This window comes from Microtus ochrogaster (genome assembly GCF_000317375.1).
Source record: "Microtus ochrogaster isolate Prairie Vole_2 chromosome 14 unlocalized genomic scaffold, MicOch1.0 chr14_random_3, whole genome shotgun sequence".
In the NCBI taxonomy this organism is placed as follows: Eukaryota; Metazoa; Chordata; class Mammalia; order Rodentia; family Cricetidae; genus Microtus; species Microtus ochrogaster.
In genome coordinates this window covers 13856304-13870361 of record NW_004949098.1, presented here as the reverse complement: position 1 = coordinate 13870361, position 14058 = coordinate 13856304, and the positions used below count along the sequence as shown (strand labels likewise).

General features: G+C 37.4%; 1 gene segment (V, D, J or C); it reads right to left on the bottom strand.

The window, feature by feature from the left end:
• Positions 1-8149: 8149 nt before the first annotated feature.
• On the bottom strand, positions 8150-8747 carry LOC101991965. The segment is given in 2 exon segments: positions 8150-8472; positions 8684-8747. Coding segments are annotated over 2 exon segments (387 nt in total).
• Between the last annotated feature and the right edge of the window lie 5311 nt (positions 8748-14058).

Here is a 14058-nt window from a genome sequence, read left to right as displayed (position 1 = left end):
GGGCTTAATAAAAATCAATTAAAAAAACTGTTATCATCGATGAACTGGCAGTTATACCTGGAATGAAATATACTTTGTGTTGTAGGAGCTGCAGGACTGCTTTTTTGTCCTGCCCAGCTCCCCCATGGCTAGCTTTACACCAGAAATAACAACACACAAACTGTATTCTTTTAAACACTGCTTGGCCCATTATATCTAGCCTCTTCTCGGCTAACTCTCGCACCTGGACTAGCCCATTTCTAATAATGTGTGTAGCACCCCAAGGTGCGCTTACCAGAAAGATTCTAGCCTACATCCGTCCTGGGTCAGAGATTCATCGCGTCTGCCACAGAGAGGAGAGCTATCAAGTCTGAGCTCACTTCCTCTTCCTCCCAGCATTCTGTTCTGTTTACTCCACCCACCTATGTTCTAACCTATGAGGGCCAAGCAGTTTCTTTACTCTTTAACCAATGACCTTCCTCCATCAACTTTATCTTTCTCAGTTGCTTCTACAGTTTAAAGAAATTATAAAGGTACTGGAAAAACATTAATAGGCTCTGATTTGCCCACCAATAGAAACCATCACCACAAAAGGATGTTCTCACTATTTATTTCAATACTTTTGTCTTTGCTCTGGCTTTTGACAAGTAATAACACTTATCATTCCTAGAAGTCCCTTCTGTTTTACTGTATAAAATGAAGCTGTGACTGAACAATTGTTTTCTATTTTGTCTTTCTATGGTGTTTTTAATAGGGATGGCCCCAGGTTGACTGATGTGTTTGAATGTTTCGCCCATAGGGATTCACTTCATTGAAAGATATGACCTTTTGGGAGTAGGTGTGGCCTTTCTGGAGGATGTGTGTCATTCTGAGGGTGGCCTTTGAGGGTGCAAAAGCTCAAGTCAGTCTTCTATTGTCTTTAGATCAAGATGAAGAACTCCCAGATACTTCTTCAAAACTATGTCTGCCTGCAGGCTGCCATGTTTCCCTTCATGCTTTATAGTTATGATATAGCAATGAAAATAATTCTAGGGTTGGTGCTACCACAACATGAGAGACTATATTAAAGGACTGCATCATTAGTAAAACTGAAATACACTGTTTATATAAATGACTTTTTTTATAGTCCTTACCAAAAATTTTGTTTACTTAATAAAATAATTTCCTACTCAATTTCAAAACAATTAATAACATGAATATAGTAAATTAATGCATCTATAACTAAAAACTCAACTCTCCTTTACTATAATCTCTTTAAGTCTTTGTGATAAATGATATTTGTTTATGTTTATTAAGTAGAATTTCTTATTTTCTCAGTTGATTCACTTTTATCTTAACTTCTAAGAAATATTTTGAAGTTAAATAGTTTTAAGTTTAATATTTTAAAATTAACCTACTCTGAATTATATAGCCATTTCAAGATCTGTGGGGACAATATTTCTTGTAGTAAGAAATATAAATTCTGTGTTCTTGTCTACCGATACTCAAATGGAACATATATGAGTTGGAGGACTAATAACACCCAGTGGAATGACCCCTTCACAGTATGAGGAAGTCAAATGGGTCCAGATCACCTTTGCGACTATAACTTTGGATGATCTGCTTTATCCACAATGAAGCAAGTTCATTCATTAATTTAGGTACCCATCCTTTATCACTATTCAATGTTCATGCCTTTTAGACTTTTCATATATGTATGAAAATTATAAATTTTTGAAATAAAGACATCTTTGTGGAAGGAGAACAGATGGATCAGGAGGGAACAGGAAATGGAGATAGCATTGAAGGAGGGAAGGCAAAGAAAGACAGCTGGAATTATTTTTTATGAATGATCTTGTAGGGAAACCTAGTGCAAAGATAACTTCCTACAATATATGAAGGTAATCCTAATGAAATCTCCAAGTAATAAGGGATACAGAACCTCTTTGTATCGTAACCATCTTTTGTTACGAAAAGTAGATTTTACTGTCATGACCATGTTTCATCCAATTGAGTGTTCGGATGAAAGGGTTTTATAGAAATCCCAGGCTTTTGCCAGGACAATAGGTTGCTCTCCACAAACTGACAACAAGGCCTCTTTGCTGAAGAAAACACCAACACAACTCATTGAACATGAAGAGATTCAGCTGGTGCCTACATAGAACCTTCACTCTGGTTCTTGGTCACTAAAACGTGACCTGGAAATTGGAAGCAAACAAGATTGCCGGGCAAAAGTTGAGAGCATGGGGGTGGGGGTAGGGGTGAAAGTAGGATTGGGGGAAGGAGAGGGGGGAGAAAGAAGGGAGAAGGGAAAGAGTGGGGAGAGCTTGAGGGAGTGGGAGGATGGAGATGGAGGAAGGGCAGATATAAAGCAGGAAAGAATATATCTACATTAAGGGAGCCATTTTAGGGCTGGCAAGAGACTTCACTCTAGAGGGAATCCCAGGTGTCCACGTGGATGTCCCCAGCTAGGACCCTGGGCAGCAGAGGAGAGGGTGCCTGAACTGTCCTTGCCCCACTATCACACTGACAATTATCTTGAATATCACCATAGATGGAGATAGAGACACATGCCCTCATCAGAGCAATGGACTGAGTTCCCAAGGTCCAGTTGAAGAGCAGAAGGAGGGAGAAGATGAGCAAGGAAGTCAGGACCGTGAAGGGTTGGTCCACCTGCTGAGGCAGTGTGCCTGTTCTAATGGGATCTCACCAAATCCAGCTGTACCGGGACTGTACTAGCATGCGATCAAATTAGACTCTCTGAATGAGGCTGACAATGGGGACTGACTGAAAAGCCATTGATAAAGGCACTGGGATTTTTTTACTGCATGTACTGGCTTTTGGGGACCCTAGTCTATTTGGATGCACAGCTTCCTAGGCCTGGATGTAGCTGGGAGGGCCTTGGACTTCCCACAGGGTTCCCTTAAGGAGGGAGAAAGAGGGAGGAAGGTGACTGGGGGAGCAGAAGGGGAATGGAATGAGGGGAGGAAGTGTTAATTTTTTAATGGAAAAATAAAAAGAAAAAAGTATAGGTAATGGGTTTCATCTCATGGAGTGGACTTTCAGTCAAATCAGACATCAGTTGGTCAGGCCCAAAAGATTTGTGCCACCACTGCCCTATCATATTTTGCAAACAGAACAGATTGGATATCAAAGTTTTTGTTAATTGAAGATTACAGTTTTCTTTGGTAGCATGCAGAGTACCTTTCTGTGTCATAGATATTAGAAAATCGGGGTGAGTGTTTCATGTAAGAACTAGCTTAACTTCTTCATGCTTAATGAGTTTTGTGAGTATTATCCTTAGCAATGGGGCCCCAACATCATTACAGAAAACAAACTTTGTCTTAGCTACAGCATGAGTTTTGTGAGATACCCTTTACCAAAAGCTCAACTGAATGCAACCTATTTCTGCCACTAGAAGCCTCACCTGGCTAGAAGAGATGGCCAGTTGAGAGTAAGTATCTCCCATTAAAAGAAAACCTCATTATTATAACCATCATAGATTCTAGGAATTTACACTGCATTAGATTTCCACTTCATTCCCATTTGCCCCACACACTTCAAGTTATCTCTTGCTGCACTCTCTTTCCCTCCAACTCAAGTCTCCTATTGATGGAGGAAGGTCATTGGTTAATTACTAAAGAAACTGCTTGGTCTGGTAGGTTAGAACATAGGTGGGTGGAGTAAACAGAACAGAATGCTGAGAGAAAGAGGAAGTGAGCTCAGATGCCATGCTCTCCTCTCCAGGGCAGACCGATGAAGCAAGCCGCCAGGTCAGACATGCTGAATCTTTCCCGGTAAGACTGGTGCTACACAGATTACTAAATATGGGTTAGGCAAGATAAGCCACCACCTCGTGGTGCTACACACATTAATAGAAATGGGACAAGCAGTGTTTATATGAATACAGTTTGTATGTTGTTATTTTGGGGCATAAGCTAGCCAGGCGGCCTGGAGTGGGTGGCAGGAACGCAGCCCACAGCTCTTTCTACATCCCATATCTGATTCCCTGCTCCCATCTCCACCCACACACAGTCTTACCATAAAATCTATTCTATTTCCCCTTCCAAGGGAGGTGCATGCATGACACCTAGACCCTTCTTCTTTACCATATCTCTTTGGGTGTATGTATGATAGCTTGGTTACTATTTTCTTAACATCTAGCATCTACTTATTGATGAATGCATACTATATTTATCTTTCTGGGTCTGGATTACTTCACTCAAGATAATTTTTTTAATTCCATCTATTTTTATGTGAATTGCATGATGTCATTTTATTAATAGCTGAGTAATATTCCATTTGTAAAATATACCACCTTCTTTATCCATTTTTCTGTTAAGGCAAATCAAAGTTGTTTCCTGTTTACAGTTACTGTGAATAAACCCACATGCACATGGTTAACCAAGTGTCCTTGTGATATAATGGAGCATCCTTTGGGTATGTGACCAATATTTTTATAGCTGAATTTTAAAGTAGATTGATTTTCAACTTTCTGAGGAACTGCTATATTGACTTCCAAAGTCAATGTACAAGTTTGCCTTTCCACCAGCAATGGAGAAGAGTTCCCCTTGCTCAATATCTTTGCCAGAATGAGCTGTCATTTGAGTTATTGATCTCAGTCATTATTACAAGTATAAGATAGACTCTCAGAGTAGTTTTGATTTGCATTTTCCTAAGCCTATGTTGTTGAACATTTCTTTATGTGTTTTCAGTGATTTTATTAATTTCTCTTTAGAATTCTCTATTTAGATCTGTGCATCATTTTTAATTTGATTACTTTGTCATTTGATATCTACTTTTTTGACTTCTTTCTATATCATGGGTATTATACTGTTATTGGATGTGAATCTGGTCAAAGTCTTTTCCAGTTATGTAAACTGCCACTTTGTACAATTAATTATGTCCTTTGCCTTACAGAAATTTTTTTATTTTCATGAGGTTCCGTTTGTTAATTATTGATTTCTGTGACTATTTGATCATTGGGGTTTTTTTTTGTTCAGAAAATCATCTTCTGTGCCAGCGTATTCAAGGTCTCCTGTGCCAAATGCTCTTACATCTAGTTTAGTGTTCATGGATTTCTGTTAATCTCTTTGATACACTTGAACATGAATCTTGAGCATGTTGATTAATATTGATCTATTTGCAATCCTCTACATGCAGATATCCAGTTTGATCTGTATCATTTGGTGAGTATGCTGTCCTTTTCTACAGTGTGTATTTATGGCTTCTTTAACAAAAATTAGATGTCTAAAGGTATGTGGATTTATGTCTTGGTCTTTAATTCAATCCAATTAATTGATTCACATATTGCATTTTTTGCTTTCTGCTTTTTTTCTTTTTAGATTGGGAGACTTTTAATGACTCCTTCCATTCCCTTAAGGATAATGGGTGTATTTAAATTCTTTATCTTGTCTTGATGTAATTTTAGTATATGGTACCTATCGAGAAAATTGTTCAATACATTTAGATTTTTTTAATTTTGTGAAGTACAGGTTTTTGAAGTATGACCTGATGATTCTCTGGATTTCCTGTGTCCATTGTTATATGCCCCTTTTTATTTCTTATTTTGTTAATTTGTATATTCTCTATCTGCCTTTTGGTTAGTTTGGAAAAGGGTTTGTCTATCTTGTTGATTTTCAAGAATGAATTCTTTGTTTCATTGATTCTTTGTATTGCTCTCTTTGTTTCAATTTTATTGATTTCAACCCTGAGTTTGATTATTTCATGCCATCTACTCCTCCTAGGTGAGTTTGCTTCTTTTTGTTCTAGATCTTTCAGGTGTGCTGTTAAGTCACTAGTGTGAGATTTCTCCAGTTCTTTATGAAGGTACTTAGTGCTTTGAACTTTCCACTTAGCACTGCTTTCAAAGTGCCTCATAAGTTTGGGTATATCGTGCATGCCTTTTCATTGAATTCCAGGAAGTCTTTGATTACTTTATTTCTTCTTTAATCTATTGGTAATTCAATTGAGAGTTGTTCACTTTCCATGAGATTGTAGGCTTTCTGTAGTTTGTGTTGTTTTTGAATTACAAAAGTAATTTATTATAAGAGAATCTATTATTTCAAGAAAGTAGGAGATTCCTTCACGCTTATTCAAATATCTATGCTAAGGTAGAGACTTAAAAGTCACTTGTCTTCAGATATGCTCAAGAAGCCTAGAGATAGTGTCTTGATGTTCTTTGGTCCCTGCAGTACTTTTCTGGTGATCCTTTGGTCCTCAGTTCTACCAGCATCTTTATGAATGTGCTTAAATATGTATATTGTCTCCTTTTTTCCTCAGTCTCATACCACACAGCAGGGCTCATAGGTGAAGGCCCTAGACAAGACAATGAATATGGGAAATAGGCTTCCAAAACTGTGGTGATGAGGAGAAGCAGAAAATAGGGACTATTAAGAGCAAATTTAGAATCCCCTTTAACTCTTAATGTGAAAAGAAAAGGAAGAATTCATAACATTTATAGAAATTATAAAGAAAGAATACTTTTTCTTAGTGTACAAATGTATTAATGCCTAAAAATTTCCAGAAGGCATAGTTCTAACTAATTTACCTTTCTAATAAGATTACTGTTATATAACAGGTGCTGATGAAGTTAGCATCTTTTCTCAGAGTAGCACTAACAGATGAGCACTCACATTAGATCTGAAAGTCAGGAAAGCACAGTACAATATTGAGCAGCAGGTGCAAACAGATTCAAGGATATCTGTAAAGGCTAGAGAGACACCATCATGCTGTTGCAGAGAAATGGGGGCCTTGGCAACCCAACCCTGGGTTACAAGGCCAAGTAGCAAGAGCACATGTTTACCCAATCCACATGTTCTTTGGTAAATGTACTCTAAATTTTAGACAAGCAGAATATCCCTCACTTATACTGACAACTTTCCTGAACATCTGACACGACTTTACTTAAGCAAGTTAATGGCCTCAGAATAGATCCCAATCTCTAGCTCCTTGTGTATCTTCTGATTTGTTTCATGACCTCAACTGAATATTCATTTCTAACCACTAAGTACTGTAACCTATGATTTTTTTTACTGAAATTGAGAGGATAGTAGCTTTTTTGTGTTGCTGGTGCTGAAAAGAGAAAAAGTTGGCACTCATGGGTTTTTTCCTGATTGCTTATCCTAAACCACCCCCACTGTCCCTCAAAGTCATTCTTAGATACAGACACCAGAAAAAGCATGAGGCAGCCCAGCCTCACATTTCTGCTTCTCTGGATGGCTTATGACATAATATGTGTCACTGTGGTAGGGGTATAATAACTTTGCTGACAGTGGTGCATCCACCCACTGAAACGGTGTGATTGATCTAATGGGAGCTCACCAAGGCCTGCTGAACTTGGACTGAACGAGCATGAAATAAGAACCGGCTCTCTGAATGTGGCTGACAATGAGGGCTGACTGAGAAGTCAATGATAATGGCACTGGGTTTTGATTCTACTGCATATACTGGCTTTGTGGAAGCCTAGTCTGTTTGGACGCACACTTTCCTAAACCTGGATGGAGAGTGGAGGGCCTTAAACTTCCCACAGGGCAGGGAACCCTGACTTCTCTTAGCACTGGAGAGGGAGGGGAGGGGGAGGGGAAGGGGAGAGTGGGAGGGAAATGGGAGGAGGGGAGGTGGAAATTTTTAATAAATGAATAAATAAATAAACAAACAAACAAACAGGGACAGTTGAGGTATGTCAAACATTTGATCCTAGCACCTGAAAAGCAGAGGCAAGAAAATTTCTGTACTTTCAGGGCCAGGCTGTCTACATAGTGAGTTCCAGGCCAGCAGGATCTGCATGGTAAGGCCATGTCTCAAAAACAAATAAGCTTTAGGTTAAGAGTGTTACCCAGTATGTGTAAGTAAGATCATTAACAAGGTTTAATATTTTTATTTTAAATGACAGGTAAATTTTCCTTTAAGTTTAAAAATATTCTTTAATTTTAAAAAATATTGGACTATTAGATCCAGGAAAACTTGTTTGAGAAATTTTAACAGTAATATCATTGTTGAGAAAAAATTATTTAATTATAAGATATACAAATAAAAATGTTTTCGTGAGCATAAGAATTTTATATTTTGCATTTTTTCCTTCTTACTTAAACAAACCTTTTACAGAACAGTAGTTGAGATGTCTCAGGGGGAAAGACATTTGATATGATGAGCCTCAGGGAGCAACAACCCCGAAGGTTTTTGCTTAGACCTAGGGGACTGTGGGAGGAAAGTCTATTCCTTGCTGACAGTAATAGGTTGCAGCATCATCAGCTTCTACAGTATTGATGGTGAGGGTGAAGTCTAATGAAGCCTCATTACCACTGAATCTGGCAGGAATTCCTGTTGGTCTAATTCCTTCATTATAGATCAAGAGTTTAAGAGGCTCCCCTGGTTTCTTTTGATACCAATGCATAAGATTTATGCCAAATTTATTGACACTCCCACTGGACTTGCAAGAGATAGTAACACTTTGTCCCAAAGACAGGGCCAAGGAAGTAGGATACTGGGTCAATACAATGTCTCGAGTGGAGCCTGAAATGACAAACACACAAACACTATTGTTGCAGGTGTACCGAAACCACCTCTCAGTGTGAGACATGTAGCAACTATGACAAAAATCCCAAGCATCACTCTGAGCTGTCAGCAAATAAAAGCCTAGGAAAGGTAAAAATAAATTACAAATGCCAATGACCAAGAGCTGAGAGGCAAGGAAAACACCTGTGACTACATTAGATGTGACTACCTTTCACCTTCTCACCAGGGACCCAGAAGAGCAGAACCCAGAAGAGGAGAGCAGCTGACTTCATCTCTGAGAGCTAGACTAGACAGTGCTTTTCAGGACCCTGACAAGCTGCCTTTAAGAATGCTTTCAACATCTCAGACCCTTGCCTAATCACACAACATGCAGAGTAGCTTAGGAAAGTATGTGCTCAGAGGAACATTTGTTCTTGCTCAGTAGTGTCTGTGGTTGGCAAAACCATTCACAGAGCAGCTCAAGATCATACAAACAGATTTTATGACTTCCCTGCACAATCTTCACCCCATTCCTTTAAAATGCATAAAATATATTTTGATCATGTTTCCCCTCTGCCAACTCCTTTCACATCCTTTCCACCTCTCTACCCACTGAACTACATATTCTCTACCCTTCTCCTTCTCCTCTTTCTCCCTCCCTCCCTCCCTTTTACTTTTTTCTCTCTCCACGTGTTTTCCCCCCAAAATTCCAAACAAACAAACTTAAAATAACAAGGCAAAAATGGTAAAACACAAGGAAAGAGCATATGACTGTCTGGTACATATTCAGGATGGGGAATACCTAGCCACCCAAATACCACTTTTTGTGTTCTAGCCGCTGGAAGTTTCAACTGAGGAATCCAAGAGATTCTTTCAAAAGATCTAATGACCCTAAGAGACTGGCGTGATTACTGACTAACGTTAGATTGGTTTTGGAAACATTAAAGTTAAAATTATTACTTTAAAATATCTTAATGGTTAAAAATATAAGGAATCAACTAAAAAATTATAGTGAGATATTCTACTTTATGCTAGTGAACAAGAATACCATCTATCATAAAAGTTTTAAAAACATTATAGTCATTGTAACAGACAGAAACCATAATATAAAACCACAACCAGTCAAAATGCAGGACTGTCAGGCCCAGTACCAATGGATACATCTACAAAACACCTTCCTCACCCTACACTAAGAGTTGTCAGAATGGCTGTAAGAACCAAAGGTTCAGAAAGTTTGCTATGAGACTGTGTCTCCTAGCATGGTCAGAAGATTCCCAACATATCCACCTAAACACAAAATGGACAAGGACAACAATAGACATGCTAAAGTGAACAGGGAAAAGACCTCAATGTCGCAGTAAGGAGTGCTGAAAGTGGAAGAGTCTTCTCCGTGGAAGACCACACCAACTGATTATTCAATACCAAATAGTCACTCTAAAAACACACATACAAGCAACATTGCACAAACCAGGCACATTGTATTTAGAAATATATGTGTCTATAAATATTCATATATGTATGCAGCAACCATTAATGAAAAAAATGCCATGATTTTGAAAAAGAGCAAGAAATGGTATATGGAAAGATTTAGAGGAAGAAGAGAGAGCAAAATCATGTAACTACATTATAATCTCAAAAAACGAAAGAAGTAATAAAATTTTTTAAAAATTTATACACTGCAATATTACTTGTATTTAAATTTCTGTATTGTAATACACTTGTTTACATATTTTTTATTTTACAAATTGTCACTTTTTGAAATAAACAAAATTCTAGGCAAGAACTCTGAAGAAAGAAAGTTACACAAACTGATTTTCAGTCATGTGGACCTAAATTAAAACTCAAGATTTTTCTTGTTCTCTTCAATGTGTGCTTATACATGTGCATGTGTTTGTGTGTGTCTGTGCATGTGTGTATTTGAATGAAATTAAACCCATATCTGTCACCATCCACAAAACTAACTTCAAATAGATCAAAGGCCTAAATTCAAAACCAGTAATTTATAAAAGAAAGCATAAGCAGTACTCTATCTGATATTAATAAAGGAAAGAGCTTCATAACAGAACTTCATTTACCCAAGACTTAAAGCCAAATACTTATGAGTGAAACTTCATAGAAACTGAAAAACTCCCAAACAGTTAATCAGTTGGGTGAAGAGGAAACATAAAGAATAGAAGAGAATATTTGCCAACTAAATACCTACTATAGAAAAATATTCAGAATACTAAAATGGCTCAAAACATAATGAATAAAAAATTTAAAAAAATAATAGCTTATTCAAAAAAATTGGCTTGCCATCTGACCAGAGAGTTCTCAAGAAATCACAAGTAAAAATGACTAAGAAATATCTTTAATAATTTATCATTGCTAGCTATTAGAGAAAATTGAATTAAAACAACTGTGAGATTTCATATTATCCCAGTGAGAATTGCAAAAATCATTGGAAAAACTGACAAAAAAATGCTAGAGTGGATGAGAAGAGAAAATAAAACTCATTTACTGTTGGGGGAATTGTAAACTAGTCCAGTCACTCAGGAAATCAGTCTGGAGAAACAAATAAAATTACAAAATAAATCTACCATATGACAAAGCTACTCTATTCCTTCCATTTGCTCAAATGACTCAATCAACATACTGCTCCACAGATACCACCTAGGTCAGTCATGTTCATTGGAAACAGACTAAAAGTTCTTCAGTGGAAATTGAATAATAAAATGTTGCACATATATATTATAGAATAAACAAAAATGACATGTGAAGGTAATGGATGGAACTAGAAAAGATCATATTGAATGAGGTAACCCAGATGCAGAAAGACAGACATTACATGTTCTTACTCATCAGAAGCTCCTAGATCCAAATCCACATTCAAGTAACTAAAGGAAAGTAAAAGAAAAAAATTACTGTAGCAAAGAAAGAGAAGCAAAAGGTAGCAGAATAGAAGGGTGTAGGTGATATGAAGGGGGAAGAGTGCTTTAATTAAGTGGAGTATAAAAGAAATATAGAGATTGAGAGTAAACTGTATCTATGTCTGAAGATCATAGAAAATCATATTAACTATCTAACTAAAAATTCCCACAATACATATAAATCTTATATATAGAACACCCCCGTACACAATATTTTAATGAAATATCCCAATTATGCTGAAAATGTTCTCCCCAAGAGCCATAAACTATCAAAAAATGAAGAAAAAAAGGAAATAAAAACATCGGGTAGGACACTGTTTTTTGAGTTGTTGCTCAGGGTTGTCAAGAGAATCCCAAAACATTACAGACTATTGTTGTTGCCCTTGATTGCCACCCAGAGGTAGAAGAAGGCAAGTCGTTATTGCACTTCGGACACAGACCTAGAGGATCCAAGCTGGATATAGCATGTTAGTTCCCTCACTGAGGACTAGCTTTAGACATCATATAAGCTTCCAAAGCAGGAAAGGGACCTATAATCCTACCCAACTATGATTCCTATGAGTAACAGTAATGACCACCAGGGTGTGGTAATGCTACAGTTACAATAATTAATTGCACACATCATCTTGTTAGTAACCAACAGCTCTTTGACAAAACTTAAACTTGTTCAACAAGAGGAACATTATGCCTCATACTGGAAACCTATCCAACCACCTGGGGCTAATGTAGTCCTAGGTACTGGAGGAAAACCTACCACTATCATGATACTAAGCCGGCATAATCACCAACTGCATTCTTTTTATTTGTCCTTCTATCCAAAGATCAGCACAGTTCTCTCTCCTCGTCCAGGAAACTTCTCTTAGAAACATATGCAGATTCTTACAGAAAACCAGAATTGATAAAAATGCAGGCAGACTTGATTAGTGAAAACTGATACACCTAAAACACAACTTTTACATCTAAGGCCTAGAGATCATTTGTGAACAGGTGTTGGAATGATTATATGAGCCAGAAAAACAGGAAGTTATCTGTGAGGTTGTGTTTGTTATGAATGTCAGAAGCTACACACATGACAGCTCACCAACATGTCTGCCTAAAAATGAACTGAACAAGAATGACACCAATAGACACTAATGTGAGTGGGAAAAAGATTAGGAGGAATCAACCCTAGATATAGAACTACAGGAAACTGAGCAAAACTGAGATTAGGCAAAACAGCGTTCCCTATGAAAAAGAATACTAATTGGTTATCCAATACCAAATGGCTAACCCTGAAACTGTATACATCCAAGTCATATTACATAGGTATATTAGGCTATGTTTATATATTTAGGAATATACTTATATATGTATACATATGAGCAACAATAATTCAGAGACATCACGAAGTTTAAGGAGACCAAATGAGGTATGTGGGAAGGGTTGGAGAAAATTGGAATACTCATAAGGATTATCTCTGATGCTAGACTTGGAATAAAGAGAACCTCATTTAGGTTTCCTCAGACCAACCATGAGAGAAACCACTCATGCCATTCCTGGAGTTCTGAGGCACATTATTTTTTGTTTAATGAGCTGCTAAGCAACAGAGAAATTCATTAGTTGGTAATAGAAATATAAATGTGTCAATGTTATGAAAAACTCAGAGACCTATACAGCTACCACCTTCTTCACTGAACTCACTGTCAAGATGGTGCTGAACCTTTAATCCTAAACTGAATGGGAGCACCTCTGCCCTTTTTGCCACAGGAATTTTTCTAAAATGCATCCATAGTCAAATGATCACTGCTGAATGCTGTTTTACCAAAACTCAAGTAGGAACAAATTAGAAGGACATGATCTGTGCCTTCTGACTTCTTGACAATGTTCCATAACCATGTAAGGAACTCTGAGCAAGGACAGGAGAGAACCAATAGCAACCTAAACAAGCTTCCTGCACCTATGGTTAAAACTTCCAACATTTCAAGCTCCTGAAAAAGACACTTTCTCTTATGTGGCTCAACAAAATGTTCAAATTGTAATCTTATTCTAAGGTAAAGTATATTTTCTATCTCTCTTCTAATTCATGTTGTATATTCTTATTCTCCAGGTCTAGCTATATTCTGATCATAAATCCACTAGGATGTTATTCCACTGTCTTTATTTTTTGCTATTATAGCTTTTTTCAGCAGCATGACTCAAAAGGCTTCCATGTGTAATATTTGGTTCTGACCTTATGAATCCAACCATTGAAAGTGAATGGATCATGAGTGTTCTGACTCAACAATTACCTGATTCATTCATTGCTGAGTCATAATTAAATGGCATTATTGAGAGGTGGTAGAAAGTAAGGGGTCAGTGACAAATGAGCAACTAGGGGAATGCTTTAAAGTCTGCGTTGAGTCCTTGGTTACCTCCCTTTGCTACTCAGCTGCCATGAGTTAAGCATCTTTCCCCTGTCATACCCTTCCTTCAAGGTACTTAACCATATTTGGCATTTGGGTCCACAGTGATAACACCAACATACCTTGGTCTGAAGTAGAAACTGTGATCCAAATCATTGCTCTTTAAGCAGTTTTCCTCAAATCTTTTTTTTTAACTTTTACAGTTTTATTTGTTTTTATTTATTTATGTATTTATTTTGGTTTTTCGAGACAGGGTTTCTCTGTAGCTTTGGAGCCTGTCCTGGAACTCCCTTTGTAGACCAGGCTGGCCTCGA